Source organism: Mollisia scopiformis (genome assembly GCF_001500285.1).
Source record: "Mollisia scopiformis unplaced genomic scaffold LY89scaffold_30, whole genome shotgun sequence".
NCBI lineage: Eukaryota > Fungi > Ascomycota > Leotiomycetes > Helotiales > Mollisiaceae > Mollisia > Mollisia scopiformis.
Window position 1 is genome coordinate 163,367 of NW_017263610.1, and position 22,642 is coordinate 186,008.

The window sequence follows — 22,642 nt, forward strand, 5'->3', positions numbered from 1 at the left end:
ATGTTGTTACTCTTTACGATTTCTCGTCATTTTGAAAGGACTATCCTGGATATGAAGATTGCGCGTTCAGTTGTAAGTTGTCTCGATGCCTAGCTCTTGAGTAAGGGCGGGAAGTGAGGCTGCGATGATTTTCATGCTGGTGATGCTTGACGGTCTTGGCATTCTAGGCGTAGAGGAGCGGAGCGTACATTTCAATTGGATTAGAACACGATATGTTTTCAGGGATTATTTCAACTGCTCGGTGAAATCACGTCAATTCATCGTTATGGTGTTACAGAAGGAGTAGTCTAAGAATGTTGAAACTCACGTGGAACTAGAGAGGGAGTCCTCGACATGTCAAGTCAGCATTATTCTCTGTCTAGCTGTACAATTGAATGCAAGTAGTTAGAACGAGCAACCACCCACAGTATACTTACCATCCCATGGAAAGTCTCTGCCTCCGAGATCGTTATAACAATGAATCAATCCAATCCTGTTGGCCAGCAGCAATCATGCGAAGTACACACATATCAAAACCAAAAGGTTCACACCACGTCACGAAAAAAGGGTATTTATTTATACGATTTTCAAGAAACTATCTCTCCCTTCTTTCCCCATCCGCAAACTCTCAAACCAAGAAATCGAAACATGAGACCCGCTCACTACACTAATCATGAACTCCCAACAATCCTGTCTAATCCCAATCCCTTATCTCCCACGCATCTTTCTTCCTTGCATCTGGAGTAGTAGCGTTCTATGCCACAGGTGGGCTCGGAGGAGCAGATTTTCCGGCGTCAGGAGCAGTGCCGTTCAAAGCCGCTGGAGGAGGAGCCGTCCCTGCATTAGGTGGTGGCGGAGGAGGAGGCGCCGTCACATTCGCAGCACCTTGCGGAGGAAGTTTTGTGCCATTGTCTGCTGGCGGCGGCGGTGCAGCTGTCACATTCGCTGCAGCCGGAGGAGGAGGAGGATCTTTGTTGCCAGCTTTCCCAGTACCCATCGGAGGAGCAGGTTTCGTTTCATTTCCCGCCGCTTTTGGCGGATTATTGGCCGGTTTGCCTGTTCCCATTGGAGGTGCGGGTTTCGTGCCATTGCCGGCCGTTTTTGGTGGTGGTGGCATCTTTCCCGCTTTGCCGGTTCCTGCTGGGCGAGCGGATTCTGTGCTGTTTCCTGCTACCTTTGGATGCTTTGGTTTCTTGGCAGAGGCGGTGCCATTTGTTGCTGAAGCGGTCCCGTTGAGTGATGCTTGGCCGCTTATTGAAGACGTGCTGTTGCTACTAACCGTTGTGTTGCTGATAACCGTCGCAGTTCCGTTGCTGAGTCCTGCCAGGGCAGTTGCACTTGCTCCTTGCGTCAAGGTGACCGTGGAGGTGACGGTCAGTGGTGGAGTAGTGACGGTAGAAGTAACCATTTGCCCAGCTTGTTGTTCGATGATCGTGGTCGTGGTTCCTGGTTGAATGAGTTGGATGATGATGACCTGAACCGAGGATGACGAGGACGAAGATGATGAACTGCTTGATGAAGAACTTGACGAAGATGATGAGCCGGTGTTTCCGTTTCCAGAGCTATCTGAAGATCCACTTGATCCGGCTGATCCTGAGGATTCGCTTGAGCCGGAACTTCCACTTGTTGATCCAGAGCCCGTTGAAGGTGGACTTGCCTCTGGTGGGGGAGGTTGAGCTGGACTGACAACGGGAGGTGCTACTCCATTTGCTCCATTGGATCCGGAAGATGATCCAGATGACGATCCTGAAGAAGAGGAACTGGATGAAGACGATCCGGAATTTGATGAACCAGCTCCAGTATTGCCCGTTGATGGTGGAGGCGGAGCAGCACTAGCAGCTACTACAACTGATGTGCTTGTCTCAGTTTGAGCTACAGCGGGAGGCTGAACCGTAACAGTAGATATGGAGGTTACTGTCTCAGTAACAGTGACGGTCGAAGGTGGAAGGCACGATGTGATGGCAGGAGGAGGCGGTGCTTGGACCGTGCTTGTACTGGTGGCTTTTGCAGCAGATTCCAGTATTGTGCTCGTGAGAATCGTGGCCTTTGCAGGTGATGGTGTCGGGAGTGTGCTTGTCACAACACCCTTCGCTCCCACGTCTCCTCCAGAGTCATCAGTGCCCCCAAAAAGAGCACCTAGACCAAGAAAGTTTCGTTTAATATCATGTTGAGGCCTAGACCACAGATATCAGTATGATACACCAAGCACTTTGGACATCACTCACTCTGCCTGTGAATCTATTGGGCCAGCAACAGCGATGGAAGATAAAAGAACGACAAGCGCTGAGGAGAAGAGAATATCAGACCGCATGCTGAAAGAATAAACTACAAACAAGAAAAGAATGTTGATATCAAATCAAGGGAAGGACTGGAGAGAAGGTACAAGCGTACTGAGCAGAACTAGAGGGATGTTGCCAACCTTTATGAGGCTCGACCTCTCATCATGACTGGTGCCCTCATGAGGTGTCACGGCTTTCAAACAAGCTTAAAAACGAGGAAAGGTGAAGCGGGGAGCAAAGACGAGATCTAGGAGTATCCCGCGAGAAAAGCTGCCAGTCTCACTCGAAGGTGGGTTTGAGATCAGGAGACTATCCTACCCGAGCAAGAATTGCGGATGAAACAGTGCTTTGAGGTGATAAAGTCTAGCGGATAGACCATCTGGTAATCAGATGAAGAAGGCTGTGCAAGCTTCAAGTATGGATCTGTGGGTGTTTCCACCTATGATCGTCAGATCTGATGAGCCAGAGCACGGAAGCTGAACCTTAATTGTGCACAGAATATGCATAAATAGACCAAACTTTGTTGCGACTGGACGAGCGGAAAAAAGAAGTATCAGATCCGCGGTTTCCATCTGGTGTAGTCTTCAGCCTCCAAAAACAAGTTTGCTTAACCGCTGAGCAAAGGCACATTGCTTGCTGGACAATGACATTCGAGGCTATGCTCACTGAGGCTGATAATTTCCCACAAACAAATATGTTCATGTCCTACAAACTGATTCGGAGGGTAAATAAGCCGCTGGACTCGTTTCGAAACTTGATAGAATATTTTTGGTCTGTTTGACAGCTATGACCGGTTTCTTCTCGGTTCTGAGTTTCTTGCCCAATATCCTTCGCCCCAAACAAAACTTCAGAACAGACGAAATGAGGCAATAGACAATAGAGACGGCAATTGGGAGTTCGGTCAAGCATCAGAACTTCTGAGCGAGTCGACTATCGTCTCAAGAGATAGCGCCAAGAAAGTCTTGTAACCGAGCTAGAAGCTCGGAAGTAGAGAAGCGAGCGATCATGGCACAGAGATTCCGAAAAGCTCGAGCGTGAAATGTATCAGATGGTGATCATCCCGCTTGGTAGAGAAAGGGGATTTTCGTGATGTGCTGTTGGGATGGGTATCGTCTGTTCTCCGACCGGGGAGGGCTGTTTTGAATCATCCAGGGAACATTGCACTGCCTCTCGCAACTCCATGTAACTTGAGTCGTGAAGCGTTTCTGTCCATAGTCTGGGGCCATCAGAGCACAAGATGGTCGATCATGGCGGTGTGTGATATTCGGTGTGATGTAGATTGAAAGAGCTTAATTGAAGAAGAGATGAAGTTGATTTTGAGACGAATGGTTAGTGGATTCAAGGTTGGACCATGCAAATGGAACAGCCATGGAAGCCACACGTGATGGTCACCCTCTTGAAAGCATTTATAAGCTCTAGGAGACTTAAAGTCTGACATGGGTCCGAGGATAGCCAGCCTTCAAAGTTTATCAATGTCGGACAAGGGGACTATACTTCCCACGTGATTACATACAAATCGAAACGTTACCTAGGTAGGTTGGATCCATTTGCCAACTGAAAAGGGATAACACACAGTAGTGTTCACTCGAACGGTACTTACTCACACAGAAGCTGAACCCCCTCCACCAGCCAGCGACCCCGTCGGAAAGCTCAAAGCCAGGCAAGGCCACGGAATTCCAGGTCGAGGCTTGACATCACATGGCATCACAATCCTCACCTGCAGCCAGCATGCATCCAACATTCCCATTCCCACTCCCACTCCCACTCCCACTCCCAACTTCCCCCAGACGATCATTACCACATCTCTCCCCTCCCCATCTTCCCGCAGCGTCATCAGTCCAATAACCAGCATCAGCACACCGCAGCTGACCACACAATGCACAATCACATGACCTACCCGGTCCCAACCATCACGACCGTCTTCAGGGGTTGGTACAGCCGCACGGATTGGCGGGCGACCTATCGGAAGCTGTGTGACGGCGTTGCGGGCGCTTCTGGCGATTGCTGCTGCCTTTTGCTGGTGTTGGGATTCCGAATGGAGAGGCAGATTATGCGTGACATTTTTGGTGGTTATCGTGCAGGTGTTTGTGGCGCGAGGAGGAGGTGTTGTGATACGGTACTGTGCTGTGATGAGAAAGAAGCAGGAAGGAAGGGACGTTTATGCGGCCGAGAGACACAAGTTACATTTGGTGAGCGGAAGGGCCGTTGTTTTGTGTTGTGTTGGAGGAGGAGGAGTTGGTGATGGATGCTCCCGCTGCTTATTATGCGTGTTTCTGGTTCTAGTAAGGTTATGCCTCAGATGTTGGAATGCGAACGTGGTGGTGAATTGAATTGAATTGTGTGATCATGTCGCCGGGGAGGAAGAGTGGACCTGATCGTGGACCATGGATAGCTTCCGCTTGGGCAGACGGACGCCTTCATCAACCAGGTTGACGATTGACCAGACCAGGTATTCTGCAATTCCCTTGATCGCATTGACCTTACCTCCGACTTCTCGAAGTCAAGTCGAATAAATCTCAAGACGTTCAGTCAAGGATCAATTCCTTCGCAATGCCGCTCCCCAACTCCCGTCGTCCAATTTGACAGCAGATGTGCAGGCGAGGACCCTACATTTTCCCCGTGGGTTTGATCGCCCATCTTCAGGCGGGGCGTCCCGTATGTCAAAGCCAAGTTCCCGAGGAGGCAGACCGAAAAAAAAGGAAAAAAAAGAAAAGTGATAGGTCGCCTCCTTTTCACTGCATGAGCGAGCGAGCGTATCTTTGCCCGTTAGTTTTGTGATCATCAATCATACAAAGCAATCCAAAATCAGGGGAGATCTGGCTCGGCGCGATCTGGGTGAGGTGAGATGAGATGAGATGAACGTCTTATTCCGATTCCGATATGAAAATCTGTAGGAAGCAAGGTTATACTTTCAATAGCTCGTTCATTATATCTGTTCTTCGATATGCCATTGCATACTCTCATACCGCTTCATGAGATACATACACCCTAGTAAATATTCTTTCGTATGATGCAAAGGATCGTGATCAATCCGAGCCGCCTTGAGGGAATTTTGCATCCAGTCATAATAACTATTGATACCCGGCAAAGGAAGCAATAGTGCGAGACGGCCGACACGCATTCATTGATCGTGTGGTCTCTCCTTTATTATTTTCATCTTATCTGAGCCATCCGAGGATTTTTCCCTTTCTGCCTCCTCTCAACGTGACCCCTATTATTGGGGAAACACAGAAGAAGATATCTCCTTGGATGCTGCATACTAGATACTGTTTGGGGTCACGGTGGACGCGTATGGGTACAGGATATCAAAACAACATGGGAACAGCTCTTGGCATTTTGCTGCAGAATATATTAATACAGATCATGATATAGCGGGCGATGATTCGCATTAGGAGATCTACCCTTCTCTTCCGACCCACGTCGACAAAAAGCATAATAGCTGAAGTATAAGTTAATCGAGGAGTTGCATCGTCGTCGTCCTCCCCCATTTTTCAACAACCCCTTATAAATGACTCCACACCCGCAGCCCTCTGCAGCCAATTTTTCGATAAAGGCATTTCTGTTCCAGTGTAATCAACGAGCTTCGATGCACTCTTCGCCAACCATGCCATTGCCACCGCAAGACCCACGGACAATTGGTCAAACCTGTCTCAAGCTGGCCTGTCGTTTTCTGCAGAACACCCAAGGCTTCCAAGCAAGTTCTGGGAGCCAACCGGGCATGGAGATTGGTTTGACAGGTCACCAGAGGTTCTGTCGCACAAACCAATGATGCGGGCAAGCATGCAATAATGACTCTCTTTGGACGACGTTGCATGGAAAGCCATCCAGAAAAGCTGCCTGCAGTCTGCGCATCATGGCAAAGTGGAAGCTGTGAACGCGAAGGAAGACCGGAGCACTATTGCGTGCAAATCACTGGGCGCGCCGTCAACGATGCGACTATGAATAGTAATACGATCCTCGAAGGGGGCAGAGTAGAACAATTATAGGAGACCTGGGACATTGGCATTGGAGGCAATTCGAGTCCGAAGAGCTTTCGAGACTCGTATCTGAGGATATCTCGGTCTAGTTCCTCCACGAAGGAAGAAATTATATGCGCCTAATGATCTTGCTGACGCCTCAATGTTTTCTAGCCCCTGAAAAGCATATACAGTATAGATGGTGTGTCACAATAGAAAGATCCGATCAGATCAGAGACCCCAGCCGCCGCTTGCACTGCATCATCCCGACTCACTTCACTCTTATTATTACTAAACTCTCTCTACTGGCATGCACCTCCTTTTTAAACTTCAATAACAATAATGCTGCACCTCCACGCCCTATTTCCCCTTCTTTGATGCTATTGTATGGATGATCGACGTCCGCCGCCTCAAATCTAACAGCCTCGACGTAAACTGTGGTCCCTCTTTACCCTCTGCTCCCCTTGCCCGTCACCAAGGACCGTGGGTTCGGCTTTCACTGCCCTATGAGTGACGCGCCTCATGATTGCTTTTTTTCGTCTCCAAAGTGCAAGCCAGCGGGACTCAAATTTTCACATCGTCGATACCACAATTACTGACTGACCACGCTTGGTCGGAACAATTACGAGCTCACCTCGACCTCGACCACGACTCACATCACGACGGTCGCCGAGAGAGTGAACACTTGGTCATTATATAGTCATACATACATATACAGTACACACATACCTCATCGACCCGTGGACCAGGGACTCGCCTTGCCCGGTTGGGAACGTTTCACCCCGAGTTTGCATTATTTCATTACGCAGTTGTAGTCATTTTCTGTTCAGCAGTGACGAGATTATCATTTTGGCACGGCGGCACCCAAACGAAAAAAAACGCTCTTTACTGGCATTTCTTCCTCCCAACTCAAGCGAACAAGATCCGTCGTTCGTCCAGCAGCAGCCCAAGGGACACCAAGGGCCATCTCCGCTAGACCCCATCCAGTTTAGCGCCCTTTAGCCTGGAGAACTGCTTGTCTGGTTCACACTCCGTGCTTCAAAAGTCACATTTCCACCCTCACTGCGAATTTCCTCCCACAACCACATCTCTACCTCCACCCATCGCACAGCCAGGACGACGTGAACGGCCTGCGCTCTCCTGTTTCTTGACGACGGCCTGTTCTGCACGCCTTCGACATCGCGACAACCCTCACTGCAGCGGCAGAGAGAAAGGAGAAAAGGGTCCTCACCACAAGTACCGACGACCTTCCGTCCCACACCACTCGTCGCACTCTACGAACGTGACAGCTTCCCAGAGCTGTGTCCCGACGACAGACATTCATTGCGCAGGACGAGATCTCCCACCTGCAGGCCGCTCCAGCTGCACGAGCTTCGTGAAGTTCGGAGCACGCAGCCAGAGCTCCCCAGCGTGCCACTGTCGGCTCCTTGCATACCTCGTTGCCATAGCGAAGTCTGCTCCATCATTAAGCAGCAGCCTTTTGGTTCTCTCTGGGACGAATGATGGCACAACAATACGGCGACATGTATTCAGATTATAATCCTTCGAATCGATCGCCGGGCTCCCAACGGGGTTACGCTCAAAATGGTCTCACGCTCAATCGCCAACCATCGCGACAGTTCGACAACTACGGTGGAAGTCAGTTGTCCGGCCTCTACACGGCAGAAGACCACGCTGCATCACAATACGAATCCCCTCCACATCGATTTGACAGGATGCCGTCTGCCACTCTTCACTCGAATTATGGCCAGTACGATAATCAGACTTGGAACTATGGAGGGGCAAATGGCAACTCAAATTTGATGGGCGGAACGGGCCGAGTTAAACCCTCGAGTCGTCGAGCAGGACTTCCACCTGTGAGTAGCAAGATTACAGCTATATACCAGAATCTGCAGACACTAGCTGACAATTTGAATCAGAATTGGATGGATATGCCTCAGCAGCAGAATATGAATAACTATCAACTCAACAACAATCAATATAACTCGCCAGCTATCCAGCAATCCCACGAGCGAATTTCATCTCCTAACGGCGACAGCGATGAACTTATCCCTACTGCTATTGTTATCAAAAATATCCCATTTGCCGTCAAGAAGGAACAGCTCGTCGCGCTTATGACGGAGATGCGTCTGCCGCTCCCATACGCTTTCAACTACCATTTTGACAGCGGTATCTTCAGGGGTCTGGCTTTTGCCAATTTCACCACAGCGGAGGAAACCGCACAAGTCATCAGTGTGATGAATCATTTGGAGCTTCAAGGCAGGAAGTTGAGGGTCGAATACAAGAAGATGCTTCCCGCTCAAGAACGAGAGAGGATCGAGCGGGATAAGAGAGAGAAGCGTGGTCAATTGCAGGAGCAACATCAACCTCTGGCGCCTAACCAAGTCCCACACCCACTTCATCCCCAGGCCTCAGTTACTTCTTTAGCCTCAAATCATCATCCCACTTCTCCGTCACCAAATTCTGTACGAGGAAAGCTTGGTATGCATGGCACGTACTTCCAATCTGTTACTTTACTGACCTTGGCAGATATTGATCTTAATGACCCAGTCACACTAGGCTACTACAATGAGCTCTTGGTCTTCAAGAGTTCCGATCGAGAGACTTTAATCTTCCCAAGCACAGTCTCCCCTGCCGATCGCAGAATCATCCACACCTTGGCACATCATATGGCACTTGAGCATCGATCCGAAGGCCAAGGAGAGACACGATGTGTTCAGATTCTCAAGCACAGAGCTGCCATAAGCCCTCCAAGCCACCAGTACCATAGCTACAACGATACCCAACGTCGAGGCTTGGCCCGTGCTGCCACAATCGATTTCAGCGAAACTCGCGATAATCCTGGTTACCATAACCACACTCTTGGCCGCCAGGGCTCTGGTTTGTTGGATATTCCGGGATCTCCAGGCGTCACTGGACTCGGTGCCGCTCACAATCTTCGGGCTGCAAAGTCATTTGCTGATCTTCGTTCGTATACCCCATCACCCGCGCATTCCACCGCCAGTTTCCCTGTCGGTCTCACTAGCAACATCCAACGATATACTGATAACTACGGCCATGGTTCAGCTGCTTCCGGCACCCCTAATCTTACCCCGACGTCTGCCAACCGCGATGATGCCTTCGCCTCCCTCTCGAACGGTCTCTCGAATATGAACCTTTATAATTCCAGCCGCGCGAATGCCACTGGTCGCATCGGCCAAGAAAGAGAGAACAATACCTCGAATGCTGGTCCCATTGGTAGCCAACGACCCATCAATGGCAATACCTTCAACGAGGATACCCGCAACGGAACCACCTCCATCGAGAGACAACCCCGTGGTCCCGGTACCGATTGGGGAGTTAGTGGTGGTTTTTCTAGAACCCGACAGAATGGACATGTCGGCAGAGGCAGTGGTGAGCTTGATCTGAATAGCTTTGAAAATGGCTGGGATGATAACAGAGCTCAAGATTCATCCGATCGAAACGGAGCTTCTGCCTCCACGAACCAACGATACTAAAGACCTTACGACCGCCACGACGTACACTTTAGATTCAAGCGCTGATTGCACACATTTGCAGCAATATAAAAAGCGGGTTTGTCTTGGTGTATAGACGGTATGCGACGACGTAGTATGTCGTAACATCTGCCTATGGAGTTTAATTGGTTCTGCATGTCGTTGTCAAGCACATTGTTTTGTTGTGGTGTTTTACCACCTTGCTTTTGTAATTACGACGTACCCATATCTCTTCAAGTCCCTTACAACAAGGACTAAACGAGAGGTTCCTCCCACGCTCCTTACCATAGCCATCTACCTGGCTTCAGTACATATACTCGAATCGGCGTATAACGAGAACGACCGCGACGAATGATTGTGTTCCTCCTCCGATTTCAACCACGATCTCGATTCCCCCAAAAATTTAGCTTTTGGCTTCCATGAAAACGAAGCCTGATAGGATACCACAATACAGCGACTGGGCAACCATCACGATTTACGCCTCACGACCTTATACAGGCTGAGACTCGATCCGACTAATTCACGGGGTCTATCATGTCATCCAAACCCCACACCTCTCTCAAACTAAATATATACTCGAGTTCTCCTTCCTGTGAACGACGGAAAACGATTGCATATCGATTTCTCTTTCACTAACCTACCACAACCCCACCACTCGAAAACCTTTCGAATCGACTTTCCAACACATATACACAGACACCGCACTGGTTCCGAGCTCTGCACACTGGCTGGCAGATCTCTCTTGGCCTCTCATTCGTTTGAGGAAGGCAGGTTTGTAAGGTGGATAATTGAAGCATAGGGGTCAGGGTCATGGAATTCGGTTAGGCCGGGCCACTAAAGGCGGCAGGCGGCGATCTGTTCTCTGTACTCTTATCATCGCACAAATCATGTTTGCTTTGAGCTACCTGTGCTCTGCTCTGCTCTGTTCTGTTCTTGCTTTTGTGTTCTGCTGCTGCTCCTGCTGTTGTCACCTAATGCCGCGTTGTCTTTGTTTTTTCAGTCCCTTTCTACCTACTTCTTTCCAGACCATCAAAGAGATAACGAATGACAAGGAAACTCGCTTCTAACGATCGATGATGGATGGACGAGAAGAAAGAAAAAATCACCCTTTGTTTGTTATTACAGTAATGTGCTCTTTTTAATCAGATCAAATCATCGTTGGGTTTCCAGATGGGGGAATTATCCGGCGTCTAGGTTAGGTTGGGTTTTGTGAGTGAGGAACTCTGGATAGGTGGGCAGGGGTTGGGAATCGAATTCTTGCTATATCTACCTAGGCTAGCTACCTGCAATGCTCCTTGCTGATCGATCTATATTGAATGGTAAATTTGTGCTTCTAATTTGAGATTTGTGTGCAAGTGAGTGTGAATGTGAATGTGTGTCCTGGAATTGAAATTCGTGATGTGACATTGTGTAGTCAGTATTTTTCCTAGCTTTTACTAATAGATTGTAAGTCCTGGAGATGGGACATTCAATTCGACTTCCTTCCTGAATGTCCCTTTCCAAAATCCGACTTTTCACGGTCTTTCAAATACTCACCGTCTCTCCCATCTAACCTCCCTCCTAGCTGACATCAAAACCGAAACCACAAACTCAGTCCCAAGACTGATCCGGTCTATCCCCGAATTCGCCTCTAACCGAAAGACTATAGAATATAGACTAAAGAATCAAAATTTTCGTTGTATCCGTCATATACCCGTCCATCATCTTATCTGATTTCTTTCTTTTGTTTTGGTTCGGTTCGGTTCCAGAGTTTAAATTTTGGGGTTTGTGGTGTTGCTATATTTTCATTTGATGATCCCGGAATTTGCTGCGTTTGGATGTGTAGTTCTGGATGTCAAGCGAGGAACTGTCATGTCATATCCGGTGATAGTTGGGACCGTGGGATTAGTGTCAAGCTAGGCATGAACTTTTCGGAACCGGAATGGAGCTCGGAAGATGACAGATGACAGATGGTGTCCCGATGTAGTTTGGTTTAGTTACGGCCGAGAGAAACTTTCCCGGTGGATGAACAGGATGAGTGAGGTCAGGGTTCGAGATTTCGAGTGTTCTGGACTTTGAGATTTTTGAGGTGGAGTGGAGAAAAATTGGTTCGGAGTGGGTTAGAGTAGAATAATAACCAAGGTAATGAATGAGAAGGGGGTGTGATATAAGAGAGCGTCACTCGCAATAGTTCAGAAACTAAACACGAGATTTTGGAGCAGGCTGAAGTTTTGGGACATGATACAACACAAGAAAATTGGACGACAAGCACAATCTTCATCACTTAGCCTTAGTTAAACACATTTCAATCAGAATGAAGAGATGGTCCGAGGTCTAGAACGGTCGGAATCTCAAAAAATGACCTCATTTCTGTCTCGCTGCTCCACATCGGCTAATGTTCATTTGTGATGTGCAACAGAGGGTTTGGAAGTGGAGGGTAAGACGGTAGATGTGCAATAAAAGTGTTTAGGGTGTTGTGATAGCCAAGGTAAAGTGATGAGGATGAGGTTTGTGAGATAAGCTAACTTTCACTTGCGATGTGCAATTGAAGTGTTTAAAAGCGGAATGTGTCGGCCGAGTAGATGTGCAACGAAAAGATTTAGATATGCAACGAAAGGATTTAGATGTGCATCAAAGTGTTCAGAGGACTGTGATAGCCAAAGCAAAGACATGAAAGTTGTGAGATAAGCTAACTTCTACTTACCATATGCAACAAGACTGAGGAAGTGAGAAAGACTTGACCATTTACAACGTATTAGACGACGTATTAGACGGGAAGTAATCCATGAAGCTAATTTTTTACAGCGATGTGCAACAGAAAGTTGTTAATGTGGTGATGATCTTAGACATTATGGTTTTCTGATCAAACACAGTTTAGACTATTGTGATAACCAAGGTAGAGAGCATGAGATGTAAGTATGACATAAGATGGTGTCATTCTTTAGTCACTTGCGGTGTGCAACAAAATTGTTCAAGTGGAGGGAAGAAGGGAAGATGTGACGAAAGCCGGAATAAGTGGAGTGGGAGAGGCAAGAGATGTGCAAACCAAAAAAATCTTAAAGAGGATACCGAAGGTGGGAACTAGAGCTCTACCCTTTACTGCGATGTGCAATATTGTTTGTGGACGTGGATCTAGAAGGAATTACAATGATACTTGGCTGTTTGGGAACGCTAGAGAATGCAGCCTCCATAGCGATGTGCAACAATTCTTCGAAAGCGGAAGGATGACAGGATTTAGAATATAGTGATGGCGTTTGAAATCTCTTCCAATGCGTTGGTATCTACTGCGATGTGCAACAAGATTCTTTGTCTTCGGGGTATGATGTGGTGGTGAGAGATGAAGGGTGAGAAGATGCCATACGTGGCAATTTAGGGGCGGTGGAATTCGAGACCATCCGTCTACGTGATATGATCATGCCTTTCTATGATGAATTACCGGGCTCTTAAACGCCACTTTTCATAAGCTGGATATTTTGAAAATGGTTGGAGTAAAGTTAGCTGGACGAGACAGTGGCAAAGCGGATATCACTTGAGAGTTTCTCTGTGAACAAGCTGCTTGTGAAAGGTATATCGGTTTCTAAGCATTATCAGATCACTAAAGAAGAAACTTACAAACTATTTTAGTAGGATGGACTGCGTGTGGGTTCAAAGCTTTGAAGTCATTGGTGTGTATGCCAGGGCTCGGCTCGTCTCGCGAGCGATTTGAAAATGCCGATTTCGGGCACAGGGATTTTTGAGAGGACACTGAGTTACGCCCTCCAACATGAGAACGCTCAAACTATTTGCTTAGGGCCAAACCCTATGAAAGGTGGGGAACAAAGTCCTCGCTTGTTAACGACTTTCAAGTCCACGCTTGTCAGTGATCTAGACAATGTTCGCCAATCTTAGTGCGAGGCCTTGAAAATTCCCCGGAGTCTCGAAGTTTTGTTCTTGTCAAATTGTACTTCCGCATACTTCCAATGTTCGAGACCTATTGTGTGTGGGTCGAAGCGCTAATTCGCTCTGTCGACGCTGTGATTTGCTGTGTATGTGGCACGAACCAGCATCATCCAATAGCCATTCATTGTCAAGCATTCAAATATCATCCACCCACTGGATCTTACCATTCATCGATTGTCTTGGAACGATATGTCTTCAGACCCCAAAGAACTCGGCGCTCTTCCTCGGGTATGAATGTTGGTAAGCATGCCGTTCTCCTTCTTTTGTTACATATCATATGTCCGGAGAAAGTGATTTGGACAGGAAACAACTTGATTGGCTTCCCGAATCAATATCGAGTGTTTTCAGACTCGATCCCGGATCGGAACTTGACGGAGAGTCGGAGAGTCTCGAGCTCTTTAAGTCATGCATATCATGTGATGCGACTCCTGACGTTACATACCTGGGCAGTTGTTTCAAGATCATGACAATCACATTGTGCCTGATCTGTATGCTCACGAGCCAGGTACCAGATGTGGACACGGCAGTCACAAATGCACTTTGGTGATTGCACGCACAAATGCGATGCATTCATAGAGATTTCCTTTGATCTGCGGTGCGCTTCACTGATTGTCCCCTGTATCTGATAAGATAGGTTCGTAGAGCGTTGGCGTTGCTCTCATCTGTGTTCAGGCACGGAAGTCTGTGCGAGTAGAGATCAAAAAATTGAAAGGACTTATGGCGTTGTTGATGAAGGTTATCTATCAATGGCATACTCACTACTTACCTGTCAGACTGTTCGAATTAACAGTACTGGTTCATTTTAAGTCAGAGTTCAACGAACTAAAACTCCGGGTAGGGGCATGGTATGCGGCTCGGGTAAGAACTAGGAAACACAGATATAAATTCAAAATTCAGATATTACTATATGATTTTGAGGTATGTATACATAGGCTCTTGAATATACCTGAATCTTTTCAAATTAAGCAACCGAGTTCTCATGCTCTTCTCCAAAATCCTCGCTTATGGACGAAGCGATCCACCCCTCCCACATCTCAATCACACTCCCAGAACTCTACCTTGATGCCACGAACAAGACCAAACCATCATTACCTCCCTTGAGCGAGTCGAGACATCCTCTTTTCATTTGTTGCCTTGACTCTCATGGCAAGAGCGGGGAAGACACACCATCTCCGAGTAACTTCGTTGCCGAGAACGGTCCAAGACATGCATGTCAAAGACTAATGCCTCAGTTCTTGGGACAGAAGCTTGACTATACCGAAGTTGAGGTTGAGACTTGCCGGAGAGGTATTCCCACCCTCATGGCAAAGAAGGGGAAAGACGCGGAGACTCCCCTTTTCTTCATTGCCAAGAACGGTCGACGACATGCATGTCAAAGACTGGGAAACAGAAGCCCAGCCGCACTAAGGTTGAGGTTAAGCCCCGCAGAAGAACTATTACCTCAAGTTCAAAAGCTTCAAGATCTTTGTATTCCAATTTGGCTTTGTCTACCTTAAGTGGTAGCGACGTTGTGAAGCGAGGGCTGAAAGGGGGCGTTATCACCGACGGGTAGACTACATGATCCCTGTACATTAGCCGACCGCAACGTCAAATTCAATTTTAACGTCACCTCGACTCAATGCACGAAATCACCAGTTTGCCGGTCACTGCAGAATCGAGATACCAAGAAAAACATACATTATCAAGAGCTCTAGGTAGGAGGGAGGCTGCAACGAAGCCATGAAGGGATCGGAGCCAACCCTGCCAACACAAGACAATCGCGACGATATCCCAAGAACACAATCTCATCGACGACAACAAATGCTTGAAGGAATGGCAAGAGAACAGCATCCTCAAAGTGTCTCAACACAATGTTCAACCGGTGACGACGATCCTGGACGATCGTCGAACCGCTGACACCTTTCCGCCATCGTTCGTTCTCTGCAATCATACAAGCACCTCAGCACGAAATCCACATTGCATGAACACCAAACCAAAGACTCCAACAGTATTTACATGGATATGACGACCAATCGCCGAGATACGAATTCTACACAGCCACTAGCCCATACAAAAGCAACTATCCAACCCCAACAGACATCGAGAGTCCTGAGCAGAGCAGCTTGGACGGTACCTAAGTCTTCTAGGTTGAAGACGTTGTTTGCAAGAGCGATAGGGCGAGGATTCTTCGAGCATTCCTTGGCAAGCATGGCTTCTGGAGAAGCAACTGCGGTGGTGTTCTCTTTTCAAGAAAGATTTTGGTCTCCTGATTCAAACAGCGCTGCAATGCCAGCGTGGTCTCTTTTCGACATCGGTCGGAGTCCGAGCTTCCGGCCTTTTCTCTCCAACTCCGAAGTGGCTTCCTTGTCTTCGTCGGTGTCCATATCCTCTTCAGAGTCTTGCGAAGCCACAGCTTGAACGACAGCAGGCCCATGAATCATGTTGCAGTCTTCATGAAGCGAAGCAGATGATACTGTAGATTGTTTCGTGGCCTCTCCATCCACCTGAAATATGCCTCGTCGTGGTAGATTCGGTTGAACTTTACCACCCTCTGTCTCGTGGAGCTTCAGACATCCTGCTTGAATGAATATGGATCGATGGTGGGCAGCGTCGTGTGCCTTCTGCAAATTGAGCCAGCCGTTCGCCAGGCGGGTGTACTCGACTCTCAAGTTCGGAATCTTGAATCGAACGCAATTCATAGGAAACTGGACGATCTGCAATCTCTCGACCGTCTTCCAGTCGTCCTTGTAGTGTGTTTGGACATAGCTTAGTATTCCAGAAGCGTCCAATTCGTTGCGTAGCTCTTTCGAGAGTTTGAGTTGTTCGTAAAGATCAGATGATCCCTCGACCTTGAGACGCGCCCAACGTTGATTCTCTATATCTTCGATATTATTTGCAGGAGGCATTGGAGCCCTGACGGCGGGGGCTATAGGAAAGCGATCATTCAAGCTGTCGATTTCTTCTTGGCTGTAGTGTCTGGGGAGCTCTACTGGTGGCCAGCTCTCGTTGTCTTTTGTCGGATTGGCATGTTCGTGGAGCTCTCCTGAAATCAGTCGGTCGATCAATCTCGGAGTGAGGTATTCGTCGTGGAGCTTTGCTGCCGTTCGTTTGTCGATCAATCTCGGATCGATGTATTCGCAGGGCTCTGGTGACATCCGATTGTCGATCTTTGGTTCAGTAGACTCGGGCGACTCTGCTGCCATGTTCTCGACGGCGTGATGATCTCTCACAGCGAGACCGAATGCGCAAGTCGTCTTCAACTCCTGGTCTTGGATCGTCTTGAGTCCTTTGCAAAAAGCTTCCTCATGTCCTGCAGGGCATTGCGGCAAGCTCACGCGAGGAGGATCACGATTCTTTGCGTTCGCCATAGAACGACTCGACGAGGCCGAGCTCGACCCGCCTCGCATGATATACAGAGGTTTCTTGCAAATAAGGATGCAACAATTATCGATAGAATGTAGCGAGTGTGGGTTGTTGAATGTGATAAGCCTGGTAAGTTGATGTTTGCGACAGGCACTGGTCACTAACGTACATGGGCCGTCAATATACTTGCATGCAGCAAGAGCGACTGAGGGGAACGGGGAAGAAATATGTTTTCTGAGTTCGCACTAACTGGGTTTGGGGATATCGTCATGACACCAAAGACCACAGATGCTCACGCTTTTTGAGGGCAGGCGCTATGGAGGGCCGATGGCAATTAGGTCTTGTTTTTCTACGACCCATCGTTTTCCTCGTTACCCCTCCCACTCTCTAGGTGTGGCTGATATACTGACCTATACGCTTTCCCGCCGCATTGGCAGTGCCCTCTGATTTCTGAATACAGATATCTACCTGATTTTCATGATTGGCAGCTCAAACTGAGCGCAATGCAGAGGACCATCCTGACCGATTTACCGCTGGAAGAGTCGACCCATTGATTTAAGCACTCTCCTTCGGGAAAGGGTGAATCGAACGCCTTTCTTCGCTACCGTCCAAATTCAAAGTCCCACTTCGACAGCTATCCCAAATAGGAGAAGGTCTCATCAGACCAGATCTGAAGGGGCGACGAGAGGGTCAATAAGTCTGCCTGATTCTCCAAGCCATCATGGTCTGTATGTGCAGAATTCCGCAGCTACACAGCCAGCCAATGCCGAGCTGTATGTCCTCCAAGCTTACGAGATCATGATCACACAATCACAGATGATCCCACGAAATCAGATGGGACGAAATTCCTGCCTTCAGCCCTCGCCTAAAAGCCGAATACACTCTTTCAGCCTCCCCACGAGCCTCTTCAAAGGCAAATCACTTCAGTGATGATATGCAGAAAGCACGCTCTCTCCGCGTCCGATCGAAGCTTCCCCTTGGGAGACTTTCACCGTCACTCGTCTCCCTTTCAAGCCCCACTACCTGAGTGGGCAGCAAATCATCGTGAGGGCCTCAGTAGTTCCTTCCTGTGCTATTTTTAGAGGTGATCCAGCGACAGCGGACTCAGGATGAGATTTCACGCTAGGAGTGAGAGTTCGAAGGTCACAACAAGCCAATAGGAGCTGCATAAGCTTCCCTAGAAGCTTCCAAAAAGTGAGTCAAGCTCTTGAGGACCATGAATCATCGAAATCAAGTTTATGTCTCTGAGTAGAGGCTTGTACGTCGGGAAATTGCGTCTTGGGAACTGCAAAAAGCTCGTCTTGAGCTTAGGTAAGCATATATACGAGGTTTCGGCAGTTTCTGGACATCCAGCCACCTTGGGAGCCGAGACTGAGAGCAAAATTCATTGAGCAGCGAAAAGCTTGAATTTCCAGCTTTTCCAGATATCACAATGTATCTCCAAGCTCAAAGATCGCTAGGAGGAACCATGAATACATATTCTGGATGAGCAAGCTGGAGACGAGACAGGTGAGCGGATTTTGAGTATCAGGTAAGCACAATCCAAGCTTTCCGCAACAGCCTCCGACTGCAAACCCCAAAACGATTTCCTGAAGCCAGGCAGACATTAAGAGGAGTTCATTGTTCGACTTCTCAGCAAATGGCAAGATAATTCCTCAGGTTCCCAGTTTCTTCAGCTCCAAGAGCTACCTCCAAACCAGCCCTTTCCCACAAAATTCTCCCCAAAGGCCTCTTGAAATGGTTTACCAGCACTTCCTCTTTCTCAAGATTCAAAATCTCAATTTTCCTCGCTCAGAGCATCTCTTCTCCAACGACAAAGATTCCACGTTTCTCACTTCCCGTTTTCCCCAAATCCAGCCCCATATGTTCCACGCAGGAAAAACGGGCTTTCTGACAAGGAATACGATTTCCCTTGAAAATGCTTCTCTTCTACCTCAAAATTTCACCTTTCCGATTCAAAACCCCTGAATCCAAGAACGGATGTCGTCTCCTCGTCTAAATAGATCCTTGGCGAACGCTGAGTCAGACACCTCACCCCTTTCTTTGCCGATCAGATGATCGGCTGCGAGTGCATGAAGGGAGCAGGCAAATAGATTTATGGAGTAGATGCAGGTGAGCTGGGGAGAAGGAGGAATTCTAAGTCGAGAGGTAGCTACAGAGATTGGTTTTTGAGGACGCACATTTTCTGCTTGCGATACATTTCTCAATCTCCGTCATCTCCTCGCCGCTCCAGCATTTGAGTAAACATTTTTCTTGCGCATCACTTCAGCAAGGCATATAGTTCGAACACAGATAGAAATGTCAGACATGCAAAAGAAAATGGGACTCGATTTTCTCTATCAAATGCTCTACATCAGTCCTTTGAGAAGACTATGTTGAAAGCCACCACCTATCTAAACCACCTCCAAAAACGCCAGTCTAGGTATCAAAATACGTCGTAGACCATCATGCAAAAACCCCATACGAACTCTCGCCTTCTCATCAAACATCTCTTCGTAATGCCAATCCATCCAATGAGTCCATAAACTCCATTTTTGTTGTGCAACAGCCATAACGCCGTAATTTTGATCCTCTATCCTCAATTCTTTCTTCGCCTCTTGGTGGGACTACGCAACCCGTTCGTGGCTTCGGGACTGGCCATAACATCTTCTGGAGTCGCAGCTTCGCTATTATTTGTTGTCTCAACTCGTCCTCCGTCATTTGTACCGTCCATGCCAAGGTCGAAATGACTATCTCCAACAGGAGGCTCGCCAAAAGTATCGAATGAATAGTCGCCATGAGGTGCAGGACTGCTTCCAGTATAGAAAGCGCTGTTGTCAAGATATTGATCGAGATCGAGGTTCGCAGCATTGGGGTCAGATGACTCGGTTCCGTTGAAATAGTCTTCGTTGTCGAGCCCAGGAATGCGACCAGAAGGACTGAGCGGCACAACTACATTTTTGATGTCTTGTATGCGTGCTTCTTGCTCAGCCTGGAGCCGATTCAACTCTTCGATTTCCTGCGCTGTGTAACCAAGGTCTTCCAAGCTAGGAGGCTGCGGAGGGATGGGGCTGACAAGAGCATTGTTGTTGCCTGCCGCAGAGGAGGTACTGGCCATCATGTTGAGCATTGTATTGCGCTGTTCGGAAGTGAGAGGAGAGTTGCCATTGGAGTTTTCGAAGTGGGACAGCATTTCCGGGAATTCCATGGCCCCATTGTTGGTTCGACTTTGGGAGTTTGTATTGTTGATAATGTTCATCATCATATTGTGCTGAGGTTGACGAGGAGGATCGGGAGTCATCTGAGTCGTATCCGCGGGAGAGGTGTCGAAGAGCTCCTCTATCACTGGCTGAGGCGTATTTGAGTAGCCTTGTGTTTGTGGAGTCGAAGCAGCTGGGGAGGCAGTTGTAGCTCGTCCTCCAGCACTTGGAGGTGCCATGAGTAAGCGCTGAGTTCTTCGATGCGGACTTGGACTCATGCTCCCTGGATTCTGTTGTGGTTGGTTTGTGACATCTCCAATATCTACCACGCTTCCCTGATGTTGTTGCTCGGCGTGAGGTATACCAGCATTGAACATCTGCGCAATGTTCTGGGGCCCCTGACCGTCCAAGCTCCTGTTGTATACTGTTGCGAGGAAGGTGAGGATGGCATTGATGGAGTTTTCGTGTCGATCGTGGAGGTTCTGGAAAGCTATAGACTGTTGGTATAATTGATTGTGATCTTTCCGTAATCGTTGTATGGCATTGGTGATAGCGCCTTGTTGCTTCTGGATCTCTGCGAGTTGGTTTTGAAGTATTGCAACATCTCTTCGCTGCAGAGGGCCAGACTCTGGTGCTGCAGAAAGCGCTCGGGATGCCTGGACATTGTTTCCGTAGACCTCCTCGACATCCTTTCCATCATCATCACTGTCTCCATCATCCTCATTTTTCACTCTGGACTTCTTGCCCTTGTTACCACCACCCTTTGGCTTGTTGATCAGCCACAATAGGTTGGGATGTCCGCGCTTGAAGTAGGGATTGTAGTATTCGCTGGGACTCTTATTCTTCCGCTCACTGGCTTTCATCGAATTGTCTGACAGCCCCACCCGCTTATGGAATCCATACATGTTCAGTTGTCGGACGAAAGATGCATAATTGTTGTGCTTGAATAACTCAGGTATCAAGGTCTTCGCAAACTCGTCCTCGTCCAGTACAACAAACGAGTCGCCTCGATCGGACCATCGTATGAGATCTGTGTTTTCGGACTTGTCGAGAAAGCTGGTGGGACACGAGTCAGCAAGCAAACATACAGGCCCTTCAAGGAGACGCTTACCTGCTTAGTTTCTGCACAAACGGAGGGATTTGTTTTCGCTTCGATTGCGCATCTCTCTTCGCCAACTGGGCGCGCTCTTCGAGCAGCTCAATGTTATCATTCTCTTCCAGCGCACCATTGACATGTGTTGTATCCAACATAGGATCTTCTCCGAACTGGGCCCAAGAAGTATCGGAGGTTTCAAATGTCCCTCGTTGACCTGTTGGAACAAGCTGACGGTTGATTGGCCGGCGTGCGAGTTGAGTTGACGATGCTGGGATAGACTGATCAAAGGGAGCTTGCGACAACCCATTCGTGCTGTAATTATTCATATTGAAGGCCGGGTCTGGGTAGGCTGCGTTGTCGGGTTGCTGATTCCACCTCAAAAGCTCGGGATTCGACACCTGGCTGGCTGCAGTATATGACTGGGGCATTTGTGAGGTCTGGAAGGCGGGAGATGATCCTGGCGCAGGTCTTTTCCTGGGGTTGATAGGAGGCATATGACGGTACATGCAACTCTGATGTTGCGGTCAAGATTATAGCTTGTGTGTAGGACTGTCCTCGCTGGCGTGGCAGATGTTGGATGAGGCTATCCAGGCGTCGAGGCTGGCTGCAGCCTTCCTAGCCACTTTAGGCTTCCTGCTTGACCAAAACTTCGAGACTCTGGCACAACTTGTGTGTATCCCCGGGCGCGTAGATTGCTTTTCGATCGGGCTGATTCTGGGTTCCGCAAGAGTTGCGCAGATGGTGCTCTGAGGAAGATATGATAGAAGGCCGGCTTAAATGTGTGACAGCGCCCAGGGTATCAAAGAGAATGCGATGGCCAAAGCTGAATGTCTTGAGAATCTTCTAACCAGCGGTCTATTGTCCTGGACAAAGATTTGAGACTTGCTTCGCGAAAGAATGGCGGTCGATCGATCAATGCGGAGGGTTCGGGATCCTGCAGGTCGGCTCGTCGATTGTACGGCAGTTTCGATGTTTTCAAATCCTTTGCAGGCTGTGAAGATCGTTTCAGGAGTCCAAGAAGGCCTTCAGGTGATTGACGAAGTGTTCATCATGCAGCAATATGCAGTAAGTGAAGGTATTGTTGCGTTGATGTTGATGCGAGGCGTGGAATGATTTTTGGATGTTTATTTTCTGACGTCGAAATCCCATATCAGGAAATCGGTCAACTTGTCAATCTAGAAGCCAGATCAGCCAATCATCGCCGCACATCCCCTCTTAAAATGCTGAGCTAATCACAGCCTCGCCAGCCTCGTATATCCCGCCAGCCTCGGTCAATGATACATAATACATCAGATATTATTGTTGCAGACTATACCCTTGTGAAGCAAAGTCGTTTATCTATTCATGATAACGTCTCATCCTCTCAAACATGTCTAGGAGTTCTTTTGGCTCACTTTGA

At 48.2% G+C, this 22,642-nt stretch overlaps 4 protein-coding genes across 4 annotated transcripts; 1 reads left to right on the top strand and 3 right to left on the bottom strand.

Annotated features, from left to right (window-relative positions):
- Window positions 1-733: 733 nt before the first annotated feature.
- Window positions 734-2,290, bottom strand: LY89DRAFT_741284 (uncharacterized protein; the record flags this gene model as incomplete). The annotated part of the gene is made up of 2 exons (XM_018220685.1): window positions 734-2,153; window positions 2,205-2,290. The coding sequence occupies 2 exons, from the start codon at window positions 2,288-2,290 to the stop codon at window positions 734-736; spliced, it is 1,506 nt and encodes a 501-aa protein (XP_018063339.1).
- A 5,165-nt stretch (window positions 2,291-7,455) lies between these two features.
- Window positions 7,456-10,153, top strand: LY89DRAFT_316877 (uncharacterized protein). Its single transcript, XM_018206680.1, has 3 exons — window positions 7,456-8,070; window positions 8,134-8,695; window positions 8,744-10,153. Exons 1-3 carry the CDS (start codon window positions 7,714-7,716, stop codon window positions 9,709-9,711), a joined length of 1,887 nt encoding a protein of 628 aa, XP_018063340.1. The 5' UTR covers window positions 7,456-7,713; the 3' UTR covers window positions 9,712-10,153.
- A 5,698-nt stretch (window positions 10,154-15,851) lies between these two features.
- Window positions 15,852-17,012, bottom strand: LY89DRAFT_676362 (uncharacterized protein; the record flags this gene model as incomplete). The annotated part of the gene is made up of 1 exon (XM_018213579.1): window positions 15,852-17,012. The coding sequence occupies one exon, from the start codon at window positions 17,010-17,012 to the stop codon at window positions 15,852-15,854; it is 1,161 nt and encodes a 386-aa protein (XP_018063341.1).
- Window positions 17,013-19,546: 2,534 nt separating this feature from the next.
- Window positions 19,547-21,737, bottom strand: LY89DRAFT_741287 (uncharacterized protein; the record flags this gene model as incomplete). Its single annotated transcript, XM_018220686.1, has 2 exons — window positions 19,547-21,203; window positions 21,259-21,737. 2 exons carry the CDS (start codon window positions 21,735-21,737, stop codon window positions 19,547-19,549), a joined length of 2,136 nt encoding a protein of 711 aa, XP_018063342.1.
- Between the last annotated feature and the right edge of the window lie 905 nt (window positions 21,738-22,642).

Coding starts and splice junctions, on each gene's coding strand:
- LY89DRAFT_316877 (XM_018206680.1), top strand. CDS start 7,714: ATGATGGCACAACAATACGGCGACATGTATTCAGATTATAATCCTTCG. Junction 8,071..8,133: donor GTCGAGCAGGACTTCCACCT/GTGAGTAGCAAG, acceptor AATTTGAATCAG/AATTGGATGGATATGCCTCA. Junction 8,696..8,743: donor TTCTGTACGAGGAAAGCTTG/GTATGCATGGCA, acceptor TGACCTTGGCAG/ATATTGATCTTAATGACCCA.